This window comes from Furipterus horrens, unplaced genomic scaffold (genome assembly GCF_987537825.1).
Source record: "Furipterus horrens unplaced genomic scaffold, mFurHor1.1.pri manual_scaffold_10, whole genome shotgun sequence".
In the NCBI taxonomy this organism is placed as follows: Eukaryota; Metazoa; Chordata; class Mammalia; order Chiroptera; family Furipteridae; genus Furipterus; species Furipterus horrens.
In genome coordinates this window covers 74,610,787-74,634,527 of record NW_028327180.1, presented here as the reverse complement: position 1 = coordinate 74,634,527, position 23,741 = coordinate 74,610,787, and the positions used below count along the sequence as shown (strand labels likewise).

Genomic DNA, 23,741 nt, shown 5'->3' with positions numbered 1-23,741 from the left:
ATTCCTTCTGCTGATAAACATATTTTCTATGTTAGCAGCTGCAGACCCTTTACAACACTTTTTTATTGGTAGCCTAATAATCAAGAAGTGGTCTAGAAGTTGAATCCAGGTCTGTGAGATGGATTAAGAGCAGTAGTCCTAATTGGTGTCTGCTTTTTTTTTCCCCCCCAGCCTTTCGGCTCTACATTTATGTTTAATCTTTCCTATTGTGTGATGAAGCACATATTGCATGTATTGCTTTACACAAAAGTGAAATTAACAAGAGCTGGGGCTTTATTTCCTAAGGGTTTACTATTTGTTTGTTTGTTTGTTTGTTCATTTATTTATAAAGATTTTTACACCAGGTTTATTGAGGGAAGAGGAGGAAGAGGAAACCCGACCAACTCCAGGGCCCGTAGGAGTCCCCTTGGGGTTTACTGTTCAAATTAATTCGTTGTTTATTTTATCCTGAAAAACGTTTTTAAGTTACTCAATAAGTATGCAATAATGAGATGAAATTATAACACTGAAGAATAGATAAGAGAGAATAGGGTTTTAAAGTAGCTCAAGATCTATATAAAAAACTGAATAGTTCCTCAGATATAATAATTTTTGAAAAATTAAACCTTTAAATGAAATAAATTACACTTTACAATAAAAATGTTGATAAACTATAAAATTAATAAGCAAGAAAACTAAGGAATAATTAACCTAACCCTGACTTTATGCAAAGTTCAAGGCACCATTCCCAGTAAATTCAGTAGTTCTCTCATGGATACCAGCAATCTACACTTTTTTTAAAAAATTGATTTGAGAGAGAGAGAAGGAAACAACTATCAGTTTGTTGTTCCACCCATTTATGCATTCATTGGTTGCTTCTTGTATGTGCTCTGACCAGGGATTGAACCTGCAACTTTGGTGTATTTGGGGTGACACTACCCAGCCAGGGTCTAACCCTGTACTTTAATTGGAAATGATTAAGGTGCTTGGTTTGAAAGTTCTGACCACAGGAAATAAATGCATCTTCTTTTTCCTTCTTGTAGCTGACAAAAATTAGACAGCTACCTTTTCAAATAATGTTTCTTTGAAATTACTAATAGTGAGCTATACCTGCCATCTACTGGTGACATGGTTAGGACATTTTTACTGTGTTGGTATTGTTGGTTGCTACCTTAAACACATTTGGCATATTTTCACAAGAATAAGTTAAATCACAAGGATGTTTGACCTTGATAGAACATTTGGGAAATATGAGAATTTCTTGTACCCTTTGTGTTTTTAATTCAGAAGGGAAAAAGACTGTAAGAAACTATAGTTTTCTGGCTGTTGCTTGTAAGTTTTTATGTGAAATGAAAGGTTAAAATAATATCAGCATGAAGGTGTGTTTTTTTTTTTTTCCTGAGTATCTACAAATTTTATGGGTCTGTCATCTTAAAATTAGTTGTTTTAAAGAAGTAATTCACACAGTTAAGAACATAGCTAAAGATCCATACCATTAAAACATAGCCTTTTACAATTTTGAATTTAGAAGCTGAAAATTTTCTTTTTTAATATCTTTTAAGGAACTAACATCTGTTTATGCTTATTTAGTAATTATGCTAAATAAGTAAAGGAATGAATAATAGACTAACAGGTAATTTTATTTTATATAGGAAATTAGATATGGAACAACCATTTGCTTTTGTTCATGAACTTTCTGAGTATGTTAAGCTTTGTTTTTCAAAATACTTGTAATATTCCACTTCTTTTCATTGGGAACAAAAATAAATCCAGTAAAGAATATCAGATAGCTAGCTATTCATGGAGTGGAAGGATCGAATATTAACTTGAAAGTTAATTCTTAACAGTACATACAGTTAGTATTTGTTCAGATGTTGAACATGAAGCTAACATATTTAGTAGCATTTACAGTTAGACCGTAAACTAGCTTTAAGTTATAGGTTATTTAATAGAATTGCCTATAAAGATGAGTTTTAAGCTTGTTTGTTAAGAATTTGAGTATCCACCCCAGCTTGTATAGTTCAGTGGACTGAGTGCTGGCCTTCAAACTGGTCGCTGGTTCATTTCTGGGTCAGCGCACATGTCACAGTTGCATGCCAGGCCCCCAGTTGGAGGTGTGCAAGAGGCAACTGATGGATGTTTCTCTCCCTGTTTCTCCCTCCCTTCCCTTCTTTCTAGAAAGAAAGAAAAAAATCTTAAAAATAGAATTTAAGTACTGTATCAGATTGTAGTAAACAGCATTTGTGAAACCTAATTATGGATAATGTCAGCCCTTTTTAAATTTTTCCTGATGGGAGGCTGAAGATACACTTTTTTTGTAAGTAAAATGTTCTGAAATAGGTAATTAAGATTTTGACATTACATTTTACAATTCTCCAACAATTTTCAAACTTTTATTGACCTCTAGTATACTATGAAAAGGCAATCATATAATTATGGGAAGAAACCTAAAGTAAAAGAAGCTAGCTACTCTTAAAAATCTTTAGTAAACATCTCAGTATTGTGCTAACTTTAATAGGCAGTAGTTCTTGCTTACATGAGCCTTTTAAAATGACTGTCTTAATGTTTACCGCTGACCAAAGATCCTAAAGGAATTCTTTTTATAAAAGCTCTTTAAACAATATTGTCATGTCTGATTTCTTAGTTTCTTTGTTCTAATAAAAAATATATAAGAATTTTTTTTTAAAATTATGTGTGTTTCAAAGGTCTAGCTTAATTTCCTTTTCAGTAATACTACTCTCATGTCCTTGTGTGGGGATGTATTTAAGGTTATTCTTAATGAAATTACAAGTTGTCATGGGATTTACATCGTTTGTCTTGCCCTCTTTCTGACATCCATTTTCTGTTTTACCTTAAGGTTATCTTTTACTGTCTCTTAACCTTTCTTTTTTGCAGTTCCATTTTTTTCATTGTACCTTATAAAGAAAAGTAATGGAGATTTCTAATCCAACAAGCATTTTCTTAAAATATGATATTTAAAAGTTTTACACATGCCCTGGCTGGTGTGCCTCAGTGGATTGAGCGCCGGCCTGCGAACCTAAGGTTCACTGGTTTGATTCTCTTTTGGGGCACATGCCGGGGTTGTGGGCCAGGTCCCCAGTTGGGGGGGGGGTGCGAGAGGCTATCAATGGATGTTTCTCTTGCACATCAATGTTTCCCTTTCTTTCTCCCTCCCTTCTCCTCTCTGAAAATAAATAAGATCTTTAAAAACGTTTTACACATGATCATACTAGTATTGTATAATTTCCCTGAGGGAAAACAGTAGTTCTTTTTAAAAACTGGCTTTTCAATAATACAAAGCTTTGGCTATAACATGAAGAGCAAAACTGCAATTAATAATAACCTTGGTACTTTGAAATACTGATTCTGAAAACCCTATAAAAGTTTTGATCTTTTACAGTAAAGTATACATGAATATTTAGATGGTCCTACCAATATTTTTACACAGTATTTCAAATGCTTTTCTGTATGGCATTTACAAGACATATCAAAGAAACTTTCATCCAAGAAAGTCCACTTAACTCTTGTCTTTATTTTTATTAATCTTATCTAAAGCCTAATTAGTTTATATAGTGGATCTCATCCAGAACTAGTTTCTTTGATGTCCTTTCTCAAGTTCATCTTTCTTGGTGTGCAAAAACGTCTGTAATTCCAGTCACTTCTGATAGCATTTCTGTGTCTTTTTAACTTTTTTACATCTTTTTGTAAAATGTAGTCCTGCCTGTAATCTTTTTTTTTTTTTTTTTTTAATACTTCCTCTACCACTGTATTTGTCCAGTGTTTCCTTGCTTTATTCTATCATTGGTGGAATTTGTTCCAGCAGACTTGTAGCTATTGACTATTGCCTGGTTTTTATTGTAATAAAGTTTAATGTATTGCACTATCAGTACTTAGGTGTATAGATGATCAAACATAAAACTTACTGAACAAAGCCTTTAAACAGAACTCTGTAGCAAACAATTCAAAACTTCTGTATGTAGTTGTGATTATAAAAAATTGTTTCATCAAGGCTACTTGTTATGTACATCATTTAACTATTTTATAAGAATCATGTAAATACTTTGCAAATTTCTACATAACTGAGGTTAAAAATAATGATTTAAGGAAGAAAATGAAAATAACTTCATCTAGAAACAGAACTTGGGTGATTGTATTCAGAATTTAAATTTTTCACTTGATTATGGCTATTCTTGGGAAATGTTTCCAGAAGTCTGTGCAAGCAAGATCTTGTTTTCATTTTTACCTGTTTTGAACTCTAGAGGTGCTGAAGCCCTGAACATTAAATAAGTGTTGGTGGATGCTAACTTGGGGGGGTTTCACTTCTTTAAGTCACCTACACTTCCTGTATTTGGGTTTTTCTTGGGAGGTCTCTTATTTCTATACTCACCATACTTATTTCTTAACCTTGTAAGATTAGAAATGAAATAAACACTGCCTAACATAGGATAGACAGTAAGAAGGCAGTTAGTTATATGGCTTAAATTTGTGCCGAATCCTTGAACTGTAGGAAGTCACTTAATTTTCTTCACATCTGTCTTTACCTCAAATTGATTTTGCTGTATAAAGGTCTCAACTATTGTATTTGGTCTTAGATCTTATATTAGGTACTTGACACCTAAACTTCATTTAGTCGTGATTTTACTTGGTTCTTTCTGATAGTTATAATAGGTCTCATTTTCTAAAGCAGAATACAACGGATTCATCTTTGACTTGACATTGATTTTTTTGTTTTTGTTTTGTTTTTAGTCTTCTGGAACTTAAGCATCATACTATAGGGTGTATTTTTATTCTTCTGAAAGAAGAGTCCCATCTATATTTTTACTGAAATTTTGATGTACATATCATACATCTAACCCTTCGATTGAAATGTTTTTAAATTTAGTATGAAATTCCTTTTAATAGGTAAACTAGCATGAAAGACTACTTTTTAAATATATGCAGGCTCTGCATACATCTGGAATCTGTTTAAGATATATAATAAATTCCTTGTTAAGTTTGAGATCTTGAATGTTTTTTTTTTTAATCAACATGATGCATAAGTTTTTTTTCTTTAAAAAACGGCATCTACTTAAAGGGATTTATGACTAAAATTGCTTATTTTTCTACAGAGTTGTCTGCTGGTTCTCAGCTTGAAGAAGATTCTACAGTCCTTATTGATCCTTTTTCTTGGCGTTACCATTTTTTGAAGCACAGTTAAATTAGTTTTCTAGTTTGAGCTTTCTTTTTGGCCATCTTAAAACACTTTTTTTTAAATCTATAAACTAGAAAAGAGATAGTTCTGCAATGTCCAAGTCATTCCAGCAGTCATCTCTCGGTAGGGACGCGCAGAGTCATGGGCGTGACCTGTCTGCAGCAGGAATAGGCCTTCTTGCTGCTGCTACCCAGTCTTTAAGTATGCCAGCATCTCTTGGAAGGATGAACCAGGGTACTGCACGCCTTGCTAGTTTAATGAATCTTGGAATGAGTTCTTCATTGAATCAACAAGGAGCTCATAGTGCACTGTCTTCTGCTAGTACTTCTTCCCATAATTTGCAGTCTATATTTAACATTGGAAGTAGAGGTCCACTCCCTTTGTCTTCTCAACACCGTGGAGATGCAGACCAGGCCAGTAACATTTTGGCCAGCTTTGGTTTGTCTGCTAGAGACTTAGATGAACTGAGTCGTTATCCAGAGGACAAGATTACTCCTGAGAATTTGCCCCAAATCCTTCTACAACTTAAAAGGAGGAGAACTGAAGAAGGCCCTACATTAAGTTATGGTAGAGATGGCAGATCTGCTGCACGGGAGCCACCATACAGAGTACCTAGGGATGATTGGGAAGATAAAAGGCACTTTAGAAGAGATAGTTTTGATGATCGTGGTCCTAGTCTCAACCCAGTGCTTGATTATGACCATGGAAGTCGTTCTCAAGAATCTGGTTATTATGACAGAATGGATTATGAAGATGACAGATTAAGAGATGGAGAAAGGTGTAGGGATGATTCCTTTTTTGGCGAGACCTCGCATAACTATCATAAATTTGACAGTGAGTATGAGAGAATGGGACGTGGTCCTGGTCCCTTACAAGAGAGATCTCTCTTTGAGAAAAAGAGGGGCGCTCCTCCAAGTAGCAATATTGAAGACTTCCATGGACTCTTACCGAAGGGTTATCCCCATCTGTGCTCTATATGTGATTTGCCAGTTCATTCTAATAAGGTGAGTTAATACAACAGATGCTTCTAATTTCTTTTACATTGTAGTGTCTATTCTGTTTTTACCTATATTCTTTTACTCTAATTCTGTAGTCTGGTGACACAGAGTTGATCAAGAATTTTTATACTTTTGAGAACACTTTATTTGGAAGCTTAATTGTTTTTTGAGCATTTTAAACCAGGGCTTTACATTAATACAATCTGCCTAGATTACTTCTGGCCACAAAGCTGTCATCCACTGGGATTATCTTGTTGGTTTTTGGCATCAGTATATTCTTCTTAATCATATTTAAGCAGTTTTTTTGTCTGCTTTGTTGAATTAAGTAATTTTTTTTTTTTTTTTTTGCAGTCAATGTGCTCTGCCATTTCAGTATGCTAGATTTTAGCTCTCCATCTGTCTTGATTGCTGATTTGTATGTAGTAAAGATGGATTCTTGAACAATTCTCTTTTTTTCCTTATCTGTGGCTACAGGGAAAGTTAATGTAGAGCCCTGGTGTTTGTTTCAGTATGTTTTATATTTTAAATTAGTTCATTCTTCCTTTTTTAATTTCCCTTTAACACAAACTCTCATATTGTGACTGGAATTTTTCATCATTTTTTTTCTCCTTTTCCACAACTTTCTTAAACATACTTCAGAACTCACTTTTTATTACCACATATTGCATCTAATCCTTTAGAGACTTAGAAAAATCAACTACTGCAGTATCCTGCTCTGTGTTCCTTTATAAGCATATTCTTTTTCTGACTTAGGCTTAGACTTCTGATATAGTCATTTGAGGGGGAAAAAAGGTATATCGAATTCTCCTTTGCTTTAATTATTACATCTGGCAAAATGGGAACTTTTTCAAAATGCCCTTTTAAATATGTTGTCCTTTCTCTTGCAACGTTTCTATTTTACTCGTTCTCTGATTTTTTTTTTTCCAATATACAGTACAGTTGACTTAAAGTCAACATTATAGCACTCTACTAGCTTGATCTATAAATCTGACTATGTGTTTTTCCTGATGTGCTGTATAGTTCATTCTAACTGGAACATGTTGCTGCCATGAAATTGATGGTTACTGTTATATGGTTTTTAAATTTTATTTATTGACAGTAACATCTGCAAAGGTCATTTTCTTTTCATGTGTTTTTTGAGTAAATCAAATTAGAGATTTTTGTTCAATATTCTGTGTTCATATCTATTTTTGTCTCATAACTAATAGAGACTTATATTTGAATTTAAAGAGTACTTTTTAAATTTTTAAAATGTAATTCTTAATATATTTCTTTATTACGAAATCTTTTGAATTAATGTATAGTTTCAAGTACACAAGGAATATTTTAATCTTTAATTCATGCCAAAAAAAATAACATTAAATGCTAAATTTACGTTCATACATTAATTTTCACTTAAGACATAGAATCCAAAAGTCATAAATATTAGGAAATTGTGTTTGGTAGGTGTTTTTGGCGTTGTCTATTTTTCAAATTTGTTGGATAATATTATGTATATCATGGAATTTAGTTTTTGTTCAGTACTAAATTTCAAGTTCTAGGTCTGATGGGAGTTGATTAAACGAAGAGGTCCATAAACTTTGGTGACTCAAAATGTTTTTATTAACTTCTTGCCTGTTTGCAGTAATTGCAATATTGATTGATGTTTTCAGGTAGGATCTCTAAATTTCAAGGAAAATCACTAGTGTCTCAAATGAAAATGATTGTAAGGATTTAAAATCTTTGTTACTGGAGTCATCATAAATCAAAACCTTTGTTAGAAGTCGCCTTCTGACTTTGAGAGTAATTTAACCTTCTTGCTTGCATATAGAAAAGTGAGTAAAGGAACACAAAAGGAAACCATGGGAGGACTTGAATCAGAAAAAAACTTATATTTTATATACATGATTATTTTTTCTCCAAATTTTGCTACTTTCTAGTTTCTGGACAACGATACTAATAAATGATGCAAGAGGTACTTTTAACCTGTAAAAATGCTTAGGCCCTAGCTAGTTTTTATTGGGACTGTTTCAGAACCAGTTTAGAGGCCCTTTGACTTTTATTTACAAAACTTGTAATTGTAAATTGAACCAGTTTTAAGAAGTGTAATCACCTGGATTCTCAATGTATTCTAGTTTCCTTAACACAACTGATGTTTTGTGGGTACCTGCATTATTGAAAGAATAATTAAATATTCACATTTAGCAGTGGTCCTTATTTGATAGCTGATGTAGAAACAATGACTTTAGAGAAAATTCCTGTGGCGAAAGTAGATAATGGAAATTTTTTAAAACATTTAATCCTGCTCTCTGGTATTGCTGCATAACTTGGAAAATCTGTTCTTTTCACTTAGTGTTAACATTAACATGATCAAAACTTATTAATATGAAATAGGAAACTTTTAGGTGAAAAACATCGTCTAATTTGTCATCACTATTTTTGATATTTTAAGTAACTCAGTGATGGTGTTGCTTTTCTTTCTTTCTAGGTCATTTTAGAACATCAAGTTGCTTATCTACACAACCTCAAATTCTTTCACTTAAAGAAAACTGCCCTTTCGCTGTCTTTTCACTTGAGTTCATACTTTTCCTTTTAGTATTATTCTAGAAGACGTTATGTTCTTTATTCTGCCATTCCAGAATTGCTTCTCCAAATTATCCTTTCTTTATATAACTTAGTTTTCCTACAGAACTTCTGAATTCAAAAAGTGAATCCTTGTTCTTTATTAATCTGATGTGAGGATTACCTCAACCTAGAATCCAGAGAAAAAAGTTTTCAAAAATCCCTTTGACTCTTAAAAGATCAGATATAGTAGTGCAGATTAGTAGGGGGTGGGCTTGGGAGATTTGTAACTAATTCTTTCATCTTGGCCTTCTTCCTGGTACTTTAGTATTTAGAAAGATCAGCCAAACTTAGCATAAGTTTGAACCTTTAAAGGGCATGGGGGATTGGATATAAATATTTTCTGTTCAACTAGAGACCCTTTCCATCTCCTATGAATTAGAAGTGTGCCTTACTTAATAGGGTATCCTACTCCTCTCCCAACACATTACTTTCCAAGAATATTTTAAAAGTAAAATCTGAGAATATTTTTAGTTCAGAAAATTCTAAATTACTTGTTTAATCCCGCTTCTGGATTTTGTGAACTTCACCTATGGCTCCCCTTGCTTACAGCCATTTTTAAAATGGCCTCCAACAAGTCAGTGGTCTGTTGCTTTGCAAGTAAAACCTTTTGATATCCCCAATATCTGGATGTAGAGCTAGCTGGAGAGGTCTCTTTGAATTTCTTAGTTAATAGCCATTATTTTCAAAAGACAACCTAGGTTTGAGAGAGAGCTCTTAAAGTTCTGAGAAGTGCCATTCTGTGTGGATGTATTCCATCTTAGTTCTCTCATGGGGTTTTAGTTAATTCTCTTATGGCATAGGAATGTATGTAAACTTGTAATATAAATAAGTTTTTAAAATTAGGATCCCGTTTATAAAATACAATCCTAAAGTTTTTCAAAAGGCATCTCTTGTAGTTTGGTTCCTTGTTTTAATTCAGCTGTGAGACCCTTTTTAAAAACACTGCCTATGTTTTATATTCCAAATATAATTGTATTAGGTAGTATGAATGTTCTAAAAGTTGTTGCCTCATTTTGTGGGAATTTATGAAACAATAATGCTTAAAAAGCAGGAATTATAAAACAAGATAGCTTTTATAAGCAGTGTATTATTAATAGTTGACTTTCTGAGTGCTTTCTATGTGCCTGGCAGTGTTCTGATAAGCAGTTTACCTTTAAATATTTACTTTTTATAAAACCATAGGAGAATATTGAATCACAGTGAATTTATTTTGTACAAGGGATTCACATCTAACAAGTAAGTGAAAACTTGGAAATGGAATCCAGGCAGTGTGCAGCAGAGCCTATTTTTCCTAACAACTTTTTCTTACATTACCTAAAACATCAATCATTTATATATGAAATAGGAAAAAGTTAATCCCATTAAATTGAAAATCACCACAAAGCAAATATTGACTAACTACAATGTTTCCTCTCCTAAAAGTTGGAAACAAGCATTGAAATTTGCTTCTTGTTTTTTGGGAAATACAGTGGGACCTTAGTTTTTGGATAAAAGGGGAGCATTTCCTAGAAAAGCCATTTCTGTTTAATCATCTTAGCTTTTTATGTCTGTAGTACCCTTGGATCATACTTCAAAGGCTGGATGAAATCCAAGATTATATCTTTAACTAATTGTTCACGTTTAAAGCGTACATTTTCTAGAAAAGTAGATATAAGCATGAATGATTTCTCATATTTAGAATGCTATAAAACATTTCTAATGTATGACATGAATAACTTAGTTTGGTCTGCAGCAGAAATGATTGTCTTAGCTGATCCAAGGTCAGTTACTATTCTTGATCTTTATTAACTTGATATCTTTTCCCTGTCAGGTCTATTAGTATATTAACCAAGTTATCCAGTTTTTCCAAGAATGTGCTTGGCGTATTTGAGGGCAGGATCAAGATACATGGCTTCAGAGAAACAGTTTTAAATTAAAGTCAGTATGATTAGTGAATGTGCAGGTATTTGTACAACCTATGATGTTGCTTATAGATTAACATTCTAGAGTTTGAATGGTTCAGATGAAAATATTTTTAGCTTTATTTTTTGTTAATTCTACTAATTTACTTTGCTGCAGGAGTGGAGTCAACATATCAATGGAGCAAGTCACAGTCGTCGATGCCAGCTTCTTCTTGAAATGTAGGAGTTTGAAATACCTTTAAAGCATCCTTAATCATGAATCAGAAACAGCCATTGATTGGTTTTTGGGAGTTGGTTATTTACATGTAATATTCACGTTGTTATTACTGCCTAGTTGATACTCTCCAGGCAGTGGTACTTACAAGTAAAACATTTAGACTCAGGATCTTACATGGAATATTAGATTCCGTGATAGTGGTACGTTGTTACTTAATGTTATTTCTAGGGTAAATTAACATCAGTCTTTTTATACAAACGAGAATTTTTAATAGACTTAAAGATAGTGTTTGAAACATAGAATATTTTCAGTAACAGTAATACATGCTTTAAAAATATTGACTATACAAAAGAGGGCTAGTTGTTAGCAATTACAAGTTAGTTGTTAAGCAGAAGTCTTCAGGTTGTATTTTCTGGTTTTGGGATTCCTTTATTTCTGAGTTTAAGCTAGAATGAAATTGAAATTCCTGAAGAATCTCCCTGCTTGAGCAACACATACAAAATCCATTGTTTCCTGGAGTTGAAATTTTCGTATATGTCTAGTTCTGTTGGGGCTGTCCTTTCTAGTGTGCTCTTGGTATTCATATAGGAGGAGGAAAACCTGTGGTTGGTCCTTTCCCCATCTAGCCCATACTTCCAATTCCTTATGCAGTACTTTTCTACTTAAGACTTAAATACAGAAAAAAATTGACTCTGGCATTAATTACCTACATTTTGAAGCAGAATGGAACAGGTTTTTTTTTGTTTTTTTGTTACTGTTTTTGTTCATTTGGATTAATTTGAAGTTTTGAAATTTTGGGGGGGGAAGCATCTATATATGATGTTTAAACTGTAATATATCTAACAGACACTCATATAACTTTACTAAACTTAAGTAATCTCTATTTTAAAGGCCAAACAAGGCTACTCTGTGAAAAGTACAGTTTTATTTTAAAGTTAATTTTCTGGTCTTTTTAAAGCTACCCAGAATGGAATCCTGACAATGATACAGGACACACAATGTAAGTTAAAAATTTTAAGCTATCATTTGTAAAGGAGATCAGTGTAAGGAATTCAGGTTAAACTTTCAAAATATTTTCTGAATTTTTTTATTGAATATGAGGGCAAAGTCAGTGTGGGTAAAAGAATTTTCAGAAACTATTTTATGTAGTAATTTTTGTTTTATCACTATTAAGATTTTTCCCTAGTTGTTTCACATACGCACGCCCCCAAAGATTAGAACCATAGTTATATGAGGAGTATTTTAACAATAAATCTTAATTGTTTCTGATGGATGTTTTTGTCATGCTGCTTATATATTATGTCTTCATATTACTAGGGGTGATCCATTCATGTTGCAGCAATCTACAAACCCAGCACCAGGAATTCTGGGGCCTCCACCTCCCTCATTTCACCTTGGGGGACCAGCAGTTGGACCAAGAGGAAATCTGGGTGATTATAAAATTTATGTTATGGCAAACAACTAGACCTGAAACAGAATCATAGATAGGGTTATCAGCCGGGGATGGGAGGGGAAGAATGGGGCGAAAGGTACAGGGATTAAGAAGCATAATTGGTAGGTACAAGAATAATATAGGAAATGGAGAAGCCAAAGGACTTACATACACAACTCATGGACATGAACTAATGGGGGGAATTGCTGTAGGGAAGGGGGTCAAAAGGGGAAAAAATTGGGGGCAACTGTAATAGCATAATCAATAAAGTACTTTTTTAAAAAAATTATTATTCCCTAAGAGTTTTTACTGTAAATATAAACAATGATTATGGGCAAAAGAAGGATCTTTAAACTGTTATTCAAAAATAACGCATGAAAAGACATGTTACTTAAGATATTTGTTATATCCTTTTAGTGTTTGAAAGTTGTTTTTCTATTGAAATCACCTGCTATAGCAAGTGAAAAAAGTACTTTTTCCTCCATTAAGGTGCTGGCAACGGGAACCTGCAAGGACCAAGACACATGCAAAAAGGCAGAGTGGTTAGTAACACAGCTCTTACTGTATTTGCTGTTTTAGGAATGCTTTGACTTAAATCCTTGCTAGTTGAATTTGTGTCATAGTCCTTAGTATTGGAAGACTGCTGTAGTTTGAAGCCATCAGACTTTTCTATGACATTGATAAGAGTTAAAACTAATATACTTGTAGTTGAGATATCTCACCTTGATATCCAGTAGAACTTTGCTATCCAGTGGTGTTCACGGTATTCAATTTAAAAATGAATGTAGAGGCTTTTCTGAAATATTGAGATCTACTGTATCCCACTGACATTTAATTTTTCTGCCTAGTTTTTAAATTCTTTAAAATGTTATATGAATTGTTACTTTAAGGACTTAATCTGTTCGGTTAACATTAGCCTAACCTACCAAATCTTAAAGCATAACCTGTCTCATATTGCTTTTAAAGAGATTTGTTGGCTTGACTTTTTTTTTTTTTTTTCTCCAATGCATAGGAAACTAGCCGAGTTGTTCACATCATGGATTTTCAGCGAGGGAAAAACTTGAGATATCAATTACTACAGCTAGTGGAACCATTTGGAGTCATTTCAAATCATCTCATTTTAAATAAAATTAATGAGGTATGAGTTGAAATAAGTGTAGTATTTATTCCTCACTAATATATTTTCTAAACAGATTACATGGTTGTGTATTAGAAAAAGAACTCGATGTGGAAAAAATGCAAAGGAAAATGTAACCTTAAATCATCAATATGAAATGAAGTAGAGAAAAAAAGCCAGTGCAGTTATGTTAATATAGTAAATCTTAACTTAATAGGTTCTTTAAGTGAAATGACATACAATGAAACCATTTTTCACATACTAATTAGTAAAAAAAAAATGTTAAAGATCCTATGGGATCTCATCAATACATCAATATTATAATGAAACATTATTTAAGAACCTGTTGTAATCCTAAATTCTAATACTAATAAATAATTAGATTATAAATTGTGATTCTTAAGCTGTAAATTGTCATCATTAAGCTACTATAAGGTCTGTAAAAGGATAATTTTTTTGGAAAGTTGTTTCAAACTTTTACCAAAAACGTGCTAAATCATTATTTCAAGTCCAGTAGGCATAAGTAATAGTTTTAGCAGCAAGAATAAAATCTGAGATGACCTTTAATAAAACAGCAAGCCAGCAATAGCAATGTTGGTATTTCTGTTTTTAGATTCTTGAAAATATTTTTTATTTAATGGTTAAATATACTCTGAACAATGTTGGTTTGTTTGAAATAGTTTTATGTGTGTCTGTTTACAATTTCAGGCATTTATTGAAATGGCAACTACAGAAGATGCTCAGGCTGCAGTGGATTATTATACAACAACACCAGCATTAGTATTTGGCAAGCCAGTGAGAGTTCATTTATCCCAGAAGTATAAAAGAATAAAGGTAATACCTATTTCTTTTTCAGATTTGTATTACCAATCATTTATTACATCATTTTAATAATTAACTTTAGCTACTTTAAATTGCTGCAAATAACTAGGATAATATTAAGTGTTAACTAATAATAAATGTGTACTTATGAACATTTGACATGATCTTTTTTTTTCCTGTTTATTAAAGAAACCTGAAGGAAAGCCAGACCAGAAGTTTGATCAAAAGCAGGAGCTTGGACGTGTGATACATCTCAGCAACTTACCTCATTCTGGCTATTCTGACAGCGCTGTCCTTAAGCTTGCTGAGCCTTATGGGAAAATTAAGAATTATATACTGATGAGAATGAAAAGTCAGGTAATATATGTGTAGAGTTTTGAAAAGGATTATTTCATTAAAGAAAACAAAGAAATTTTCTTTAACATCTCAGGTAAATTTTCTTAACCAAACAATGGTAAATGTTTTTTCCCCACATTATAATAGATACTCAGAATAAAGCATTGAATAAATACTGAAGAGTATGAGTGACAAGTAAAACTCTCTTTTGTTCAGGCTAGTAACGCTTACTTCCAGGGTTTGCATCCAAAAATCTTCCTACATGTGTATAGGTGTTTTCTCCCTCTCTCTCGCTTGCTCTCTGTCCCCCCACCCTCCTGCCTAAGATTTTATTTATTCTTAGAAAAAGGGGCAGAAAAAGATTGATTGGTTGCCTCTTGTTAGGTGCCCTGACCAGGAATTGAACTAGCAACACTTTCACTTTGTGAAATGTTGCCCAAACAAATGAGCCACACCACACCAGTCAGATCTCTCTCTCTCTCTCTCTCTCTCTCTCTCTCTCTCTCTCTCTCTCTCTCTCTCTCTCTCTCTCTCTCTCATTCTCTCTCATTCCAACGATTTTTAAAAATTTGGTTTGTTTGCTTGTTCAACTAATATTGGTGCATCATCTGGTATTTACTTTTTTTTTTAACAGTATTTTGAGTAGTATCTTTTAAGCTTATTACTTTAATTACTTTTTGCAGAAAGCCTTCATATATTATGGTTTAATATTTGGTGCTCCTTTGTAAATATGACAAGTCATTATTTTATGGGGGACTTAACTCTTGCCATTGTCTCTGCTAAAAATTAAATTTTCCTCCTAACAAGTGGCTGAAAAGAATAATAAGTATTACAGTTGTACACAAATCTTTGAAAAATAATGTTCTTTTTTATTTTTTTTAAGGCCTTTATTGAGATGGAGACCAGAGAAGATGCAATGGCAATGGTTGACCACTGTTTGAAAAAGGCCCTTTGGTTTCAAGGGAGATGTGTGAAAGTTGACCTGTCTGAAAAATATAAGAAATTGGTACTAAGGGTATGTAGTACTTGATTTGTAATTATTAAAAATATAGGGTTTAGCTATTGAAAGAGAGAGCAACCTCTTCTCTCCGGTATTACTTAGTAGCAAGTTTTCTTATCTAATAGTCTTCTGTAAAAGCACCTTTATTGCTTTTATGTATTTGTTGTATTCATATTTTTATATGAACAGTTCTGCTACCAAGATGTTTATTATTGCTTTATTGAAATGTTTGTAAATGAACTGCTGACTATAAATGCTTAAATTCTTAGGTGTTTTATAGGGATTAAATAAGCTTATTTGATTATATGAAGGATAGCTATCAATTAGATAATTGTATATTCTGCAAATGAATATTTTAATACATTAATTTAACTAATACAAAATTTTGTCTTTTAGATTCCTAACAGAGGCATTGACTTACTGAAAAAAGATAAATCTCGGTAATTTCATTGTGTGTCTGTGTGTGTGTATAAACAGTAGTGTATTAAACATTTGTTTTCCATTTCAGAATTAATTGAAGTGTATCTTCTTGATTTCAGAAAAAGATCTTATTCTCCAGATGGCAAAGAATCTCCAAGTGATAAGAAATCCAAAACTGATGGTTCCCAGAAGACTGAAAGTACAACTGAAGGTAAAGAACAAGAAGAGAAGTCAGGTGAAGATGGTGAAAAAGATACAAAAGATGACCAGGCAGAACAAGAACCTAGCATGCTTCTTGAATCTGAAGATGAGCTACTCGTAGATGAAGAAGAAGCAGCAGCCCTGCTAGAAAGTGGCAGTTCAGTTGGAGATGAGACAGATCTTGCTAATTTAGGTGATATGACTTCTGATGGGAAAAAGGAATCCTCAGACAAAGCTGTGAAAAAAGATGGGAATGCAGGTTCTTCAGCTGCAAAGAAAAAGCTTAAAAAGGTAAAGAGAGTTGTACATTAACTTGTTATAATAGAAAGCCAGATCATATAAATGTTTCAAATTATTTACCCTAGCACAGTCAGGTTAAAGAGAATTAGTCATTTATATTAGAAAAAGATATGAATGATAATGCAAGCATTTAAGACTAAACTCTGCAATAAATAGATTAAATAGTACCTCTTATAGTTGCCCATAAATGCCAACTTGCAAAAAGAACTTTATAGTAATGAATGAGAAAGACTTTTCTATATTGTAGTGGTAGTATGTAAGTACTCGTAGGCCGCTGTATAGAGTTTAGCTTCTTTTTTAAAAGATGGGGTATGAGTTTGCATTAAGTTAACTGAGCAGATACTTTCAGAACATTTTTCCACTCATTCAAAAATTGTTCAAGACTTTTTATATTTGAGAAATGTGAGCTTGATCAGATACTTGAATAAATTTTTTTCAATTTTTTCTTTTTTTAATTCTCACTCAAGAATATATTTATTGAATTTAGAGAGAGAGAAAGGGAGAAAGAAAGAGAAAGAAACATCAATTGCCTTTTGTATGCACCCTGACCCTGGGGTTGAACCTACAGCCTTTTGGTGTAAGGGATGATGCTCCAACCAGCTGAGCCACCCAGCCAGGGCAAATACTTTTTAATAACTTTTAAAGTACTTTTCTTAGAACATATTACAAATAAGAGCATACTAGGTAAATATGAATATAAAAATGAATACATGATACAAAGAACAGTAAGGAAAGACCTATCTCATAACAACTACTTACATTAAGGATTCAAGCCCCTTATGTTAAATGACTCTTGAGCCCTGGCTGGTGGGGCTCAGTCATTGAGCACCAGCCTGTAATCTAAAGGGTCACTGGTTCGATTGCCAGTCTGAGCATGTGCCTGGGTTGGGGACCCAGGTCCCCAGCTGAGGGTGTGCAGAGGCAACCACACATTGATATGTTTCTCTCCCTATCTCCCTCCCTTCCCCTTTCTTGAAAAATAAATAAATAAAATATTTTTAATGGATGGCTCTTGAAATGAGATTTTAGTAATTCTGTTGATTTCTTCTAAATAACATTCAACTATTAGAAAACTTAATTTTTACTTCCAGATTGTTAAGAGCTTCTGATTATTGAGCATTTATTACATGCTATAAGTTTTTCTAAGCTCTTTGTGTACATTAATTTTCATAATCCTCACAGTAACCATATGCAATAGATGCCTTTGTTATCTGTATTTCATGAATGAGGAAATTGAGGCAAGAAGTTCTGTAAATTGTAAATTGTCAATGGTCATACTGCTTTATAAGTGGCCGAACCAAAATTTAAATCTAGGAAGTCATGCTCTAGAGCTTTATTATTTTTTTAATCCACTACAGTGTTAGACTGAGTATTCTCTAAATAGTTGTAAGATACTGCCTTCGAAAGGACATCATCTATTTATAACTAATCCGTTTTTTTATATATTCCCAGAAGTATAAAAATCTCAGTGTAGAATATGAATGCCCTCATATCATTTATTATATACTCTATAAAGAAGACAAGTCTTCAGTTAATTAGCTTTAAAACAAGTTTAAGGTTTTTGTTTTGTATTTTTAATTAGTGATTTTTGGGGGAAAAGGAAAGGCAGTATCTTGAGAGAATGCATACAGACAAAGACGCTATCCCTTTCCCTTCAAGTAAAGCAAAAATGGAAGGGATGCTGCAGGACAATTGTTGCAGAGTAAATTTGTCTTTCTTAACAGCGTCGTTTCCCAGGGAATATGGAAGGTTTTGTCACTCTAGATGAGGTTGGTGATGAGGAAGATTCGGAACTTCAGAAACTTCGTAAATCGGGCATGGCATTTAAATCTGGTGACAAAAATGATGATGGTTTGGTTGAAATTAAGGTGGACAAGATGGAGGAACTTGATCAAGAAAATGAAGCAGCGCTGGAAAATGGAATTAAAAATGAGGAAAATGCAGAACCAGGCGCTGAATCTGCTGAGAATGCTGATGATCCGAACAAAGACACAAGTGAAAATGCAGATGGCCAGAGTGATGAAAACAAGGAGGACTATACAATCCCAGATGAGTATAGAATTGGACCGTATCAGCCCAATGTTCCTGTTGGTGAGATTTAAGGCTTTGTTCTTCCCCTCTCACCCTCCCCAAACTCTTACTATATGATTTTAAAATTGGTCTTACATAAGCTCCGATAGCATTTTAAATTTATTTGTGTACAAAACAATTTGTAACTCTTAATTGATATATTCTCTTTTCTTACCCAAGTCTCCTGATTTTGTATTACTTTTGTGTTACCATTACACAGTATGTACTCTTCTCAAAAGTTTTCTGAGAGTTTCACCTTGCTTTTTTGTTTTGTTTTACCTGTTACATTTCTGCCTTTTTAAGAGTACTATTAGGTGGGACCTTGAACATCAATTAAATACAACTCACTAATAATGTCTTGTTTTTTGTTGGATTTTGTTTTAGCTTAGGTTATATTGGACTTTTCACACACAAAGATTTGAGAGCACTAATAACTCAGTTTACTGTATTTGTAAGAATGTATGTTTGTGTTCTAGGTATAGACTATGTGATACCTAAAACAGGGTTTTACTGTAAGCTGTGTTCACTCTTTTATACAAATGAAGAAGTTGCAAAGAATACTCATTGCAGCAGCCTTCCTCATTATCAGAAATTAAAGGTAAGGCTAAACCTTAAAAAAGAAGAGTTCCTTTACTAAAACAAAACATGTAAGTTTATGGAAAATAAAATGTGTATAGTATCTTCTGGCTTTATTGATGGGGCCTAAGTAGTTTATAATCAATTCAAGAAACATTTGTTCAGCCTCTTTCTGTAATACACTCTAATTAAAGGAGAATAATTTAGTAATTCCTAACAATGTCATAAATTTTATAATAAAATCCATGTTGTTTTTAAGTATTCTCAAATGGATATTGGGCTGTAATTTCTCTAATTTGGAAAATACTGGAAGCCAGGGGACCAGGTGGCATAATATAAAGCTTTTCCAGCTTTAAAAAGTGCTGTGTCCTGTCATAATTAATGACTTTCACATGGACTTTATTATTTATTAATAATGACACTTCAGTAAGTTTTATGACCAATAGATTATAAGGTTAATGGGATAAATTAATGAAACAATAATAACATTTCTATTTGGATAATTTATACTTTAGTTAGTGGCTTCTTTAAAGACTGAGCATTGAAATAGATGATGGGAAAACATCAACGGAGTTGAAGAACTGAATTTATAATTGTAGATAACTTGGGTTTTCACTATGCTTTATAATGCAAAACTACAAAAGTATTTAGTCATCAAATATGTTCTGTGTGTTGACTAGATGGATAAAGATAATTGAATTTAGGAAATAATTCTAGTTCTTGGCTGTATTACTTTTAAATATGTTTTTATAAAGAATATCGTGCTTTCTAGTGTTTTCTAGATATTCTTTAGGAGGTGGCTCTTTCCTATTTTAAAAGGACTGTGTCAATTTTATTTAAGAATGATTAAGTAATTACAAAATCTTGCTAATGATAAATTACTTGATATTTTCCTGTGCCTTTTTAAGAAACTTTTTAAGGCTATAATGGCTTCTAATCCTCACTAATTTCCAGTAACTATACAGTTGATGAATTTCAGCCAAAAGCTTTTGATATTTTTAGATCAGATTTTTAAGTGTTTTTTGTTTTTTAATTTATATTTTTTGTACATTCATTAATATCTTAACAGATCTCTGGTGTTTAAGAACTATAGAAATTACAGGTCTAATATAGGGGTCAGCGAGCTACACTTGCAGCCCATCCACTGTTTTTTATAAATAAATTTTTGGGGGTGGATACAGCCACAGTCATTCATTAAGTATTATTTATGGCTGCTTTTATTGCTGTAATAGGAGAATTGAATACTTGACATAAAAGACCAAATGGCCCACAAACCTAAAAAACTTGCTGCTGGCCCTTGAAGAAAACGTTCCCCACTTGGTTTAATAGAAGGGACATTGAATGAATTCATTCCATTTTAACTAATCGGTGTTCTTATAGTAGCAACAATTCTATGTGACTGTGGTCTTGTTTTTCTCTATGTTAGTGTTAATTGCATGTTGAAATAATTGTTTTTCACGTTTTACAATTTTTTCCTCCTATGCTTTATTGTGATATCCTGAGCCAGTTTAGTTTTGTACACTAATAGGAATAACTGAATCGTTAAAATAGTGATAAGATTATAGGCTAAATTACCTTGAAATCCCCAAAGTTGGATAGACTATTTTATTTTGGAGTTAACTCATTTGTATTTCTCTTAAGTGACTCAATCCCTGTAATTATTTTTTCTTTTCAGAAATTTCTGAATAAATTGGCAGAAGAACGCAGGCAGAAGAAGGAAACTTAAGATGTGCAAGAAGCTTAATGATCTCAAAGGAAATAATGGTTCTTTGTTTTTAATGTTAACCTTTTTTAAATACAATACTGATAGTTAGAAAAAAACCATTGTACTCTTTTGTTTTAGTGGAAAAAAATAATAGATGTCTGTTCATGTGTTAAGTGTTATAGCAAAAACACATATACGGTTAAGTTAATGAAGAATTGTTTTTGTTTTATCAGAATGGTAACAGACACGTACTTTGTAGAGTCTGACTTCGTAAACTACTTAAGACAATTTGCACCACTAAGAAAAAGATATATGAAACTATTCAAAGAAATGAAATTTAGTAGTTCTAAGCTTCAAAGAAATGTCAAAACTTTTGATTCCATTCAATAAAGAACAAAACCAATTGTACCTTTATTACTTTCATCTGAAACATTCCACATTTTAATCTGAGCCTTGCAGACTTTTCGTTTTGAGTTTGAAGCTTTTTGTATTGCATTTCATTTTTGGAGAACTTCATTAACTGAGAGTAGCAATTTAAATACAGGTGCAGTTTTCTTTTAATGTTATGCTGTTGTTTAGGTAATAAGAAATATTAAGTAATTGGCTTTAGATTTTGTAATTTTTTTCCCTGAGTTTCTGCTAGATTTCGTATTCTAGTAGTCAATGTATTTTCAGTGAAATGTAAAAAAATTCCCATTCTCTTGACCAGTATTAATTTTTTGAGACCTTATTGCTTGTCACTTGAATCCTGTAGCTGTCATACCCCTGGTATAAGCAACATCTGATTCTTGAAGTGTGTAGACCATCTTTTCATATTTTCAAGATGTAATTTTACACTTCTGCATTTTAAAAACAGTTTGGCCATAATCTAGACGCACGCTTCTAATCCATATACCTGCACATGTGACCTTTGTGAACAGAAATTTGCATGTATAATCTGTGTTTACTTGTAACTTTCTGGTTATATACTGCTTATATCTGTGGATTCAAGTTTCTGAAGTGAATACAATAAAAACTTAGGTCATGTTCATTGGTTATACATGTTTGGAATGTTAACCAATATGTCTGTCAGTTGTGGTTTTTATTCACTGTTACACTTTTTTTGCATGCTTTAACAAATTACATTTTTAATCTAGAGTGTTCTTAAGAGTGCTACTAAAGATCTGAGTTTTAAAGTTCTTGGTGCTGGTGGATTTCTTGTTCCTGTTATATAACAAAGAAAATGAGGCTGTTCGTGATTTTTTTTAACCCTTGGGAGTTTAAAATGCTAATAAGGACGAAGAAATACCAAACACTGAAGTTTAGACATGTTTAAGTATGTAACAGTAAAATTGGAAAAAATATGGAGTAGCAAGAAATAGTTGTACCAGCCTTTTAATATATATTGGGATTCTTGGTATAATGGATTATCTGTTTTCTTTTTTAGAGAGGGGGAGAAACATCACTCTCTTGCCTCTTGTACATTCCCAACTGGGGACCTGGCCAGCAACCCAGGCATGTGTCCTGAGTGGGAATCAAACCAGTTTGCGGAATGATACCCATTCCACTGAGCCACACCAGTCAGGGCTGTTCTCAATTTTTTTTTTAAAGTAATTAACTTACTGGAATTTTTTTTTTTTTAAGGCAGGAAGGGAGAAAGAGAAACATCAATGTGAGAAACATTGATTAGTTGCCTCCCATACGTGCCCTGACTGGGAATCAAACCAGTGACCTTTCAGTTCACAAGCCCCAGCACTCAGCCAACTGAGGGTTACCAGCCAAGGCTATATAGGAATTCCTTTTGAAACATTTAGGTCCAAGTGTATTAAAGGATATGTCAAATAGTTGATAAAATTTTATGCTCTACCTCTCAAAAGTCAGGTAATTTTTTAATGTAACATGCACAAAAAATCCTTGCCAGTTTACTTCTACAGTTTAATTTTGGTCTTTACTAATTACAAACCTTAGTTTAATTCCAACTTTTAACTAACAACACCACAAAGCTTTATGTGTACCATGGCATTTCTAATTGTTTCCTGTCAATGATAGCTTTTTTCCATAGGTCCTACTTGTCAAAGCACCAAGTTGTAGAAAAGAATGTTTAATATCTTTATTTGAGAGCATTTAGAAAGCAGAAATTATCATAAATTGCTAGTGATAAATAAAACTAGCAATAATTTCCCAGATTATGGCAAACCTTTAGTAGGAATATTTCTACTTAAACCTGCTGTGAAGGGTTTTGTTTGTTTTAGATTTTACTTATTTTTAAAGGGAGGGAGAAAAGGGGAGAGAAAACAATATGCAAGAAATTTGTCAATCAGTTACCTCACACACCCCCAAGTTGAGATGCGGCCTGCAACCCAGGCATGTGCCCTGACTGGAAATTGAACCGGCAACCTTTTGGTTCGCAGGCCAGCACCCAATCCACTGAGCCACACCATCCAGTGCTGCTGCAAAGTTTACGAATGTTTTTTCCACCTCCATTTTAGCCTTTAGTTTAATTTTATCTTAATCCAGTTGACAGAAACTTAGAAACATCTATTAAGTATTCAGAGCAGGTGTTACGGTTGTAAAAGCATAGAGTACACATTTTTTGCCTGGCTTTGTTCGTCATGGTTTTCAGTGTCTTTTAAATACGGTGTATAGTAGAAATCCGCAGGAACATAGCAAAACGTTTTAAAAATCAGATTAGTTAAAAAAAAAAAAAAGTGAGTCTGTAGACTATTTAATTTGCAGTAGTGCTTGGAGCAGCTCTGTACTCTCCCTTATCTCCATAAAATATGGCTTAGTATTCAAGTATTAAATGGTAATGAGTTTGAGATTGTAATACCTGGCAAGGACCCAGAGCTTTGTTGAGCTGAGGTTAAAGTGCCCCTTCTTCACTCTGATTCCT

At 33.0% G+C, this 23,741-nt stretch overlaps 1 protein-coding gene across 9 annotated transcripts in view; it reads left to right on the top strand.

The window, feature by feature from the left end:
* MATR3 (matrin 3) overlaps positions 1-21,899 on the top strand; it is a 51,126-nt gene extending 29,227 nt beyond the window's left edge. For 4 of the 9 annotated variants that reach the window (XM_090288217.1, XM_090288218.1, XM_090288219.1 and 1 more), the window contains 14 exons: positions 5,088-6,174; positions 10,831-10,892; positions 11,849-11,890; positions 12,208-12,320; positions 12,812-12,864; positions 13,335-13,460; positions 14,148-14,273; positions 14,451-14,618; positions 15,481-15,612; positions 15,994-16,037; positions 16,137-16,509; positions 18,243-18,609; positions 19,065-19,186; positions 20,840-21,899. In XM_090288217.1, the coding sequence (XP_090144343.1) occupies positions 5,263-6,174; positions 10,831-10,892; positions 11,849-11,890; positions 12,208-12,320; positions 12,812-12,864; positions 13,335-13,460; positions 14,148-14,273; positions 14,451-14,618; positions 15,481-15,612; positions 15,994-16,037; positions 16,137-16,509; positions 18,243-18,609; positions 19,065-19,186; positions 20,840-20,890 (2,691 nt within the window). In that variant the 5' untranslated portion in view covers positions 5,088-5,262 and the 3' untranslated portion in view covers positions 20,891-21,899. The remainder of the gene's footprint in view (positions 1-5,087; positions 6,175-10,830; positions 10,893-11,848; positions 11,891-12,207; positions 12,321-12,811; positions 12,865-13,334; positions 13,461-14,147; positions 14,274-14,450; positions 14,619-15,480; positions 15,613-15,993; positions 16,038-16,136; positions 16,510-18,242; positions 18,610-19,064; positions 19,187-20,839) is intronic. The other 5 variants (XM_090288225.1, XM_090288226.1, XM_090288223.1 and 2 more) reach the window with 3 other exon arrangements.
* The last annotated feature ends 1,842 nt before the right edge of the window (positions 21,900-23,741 follow it).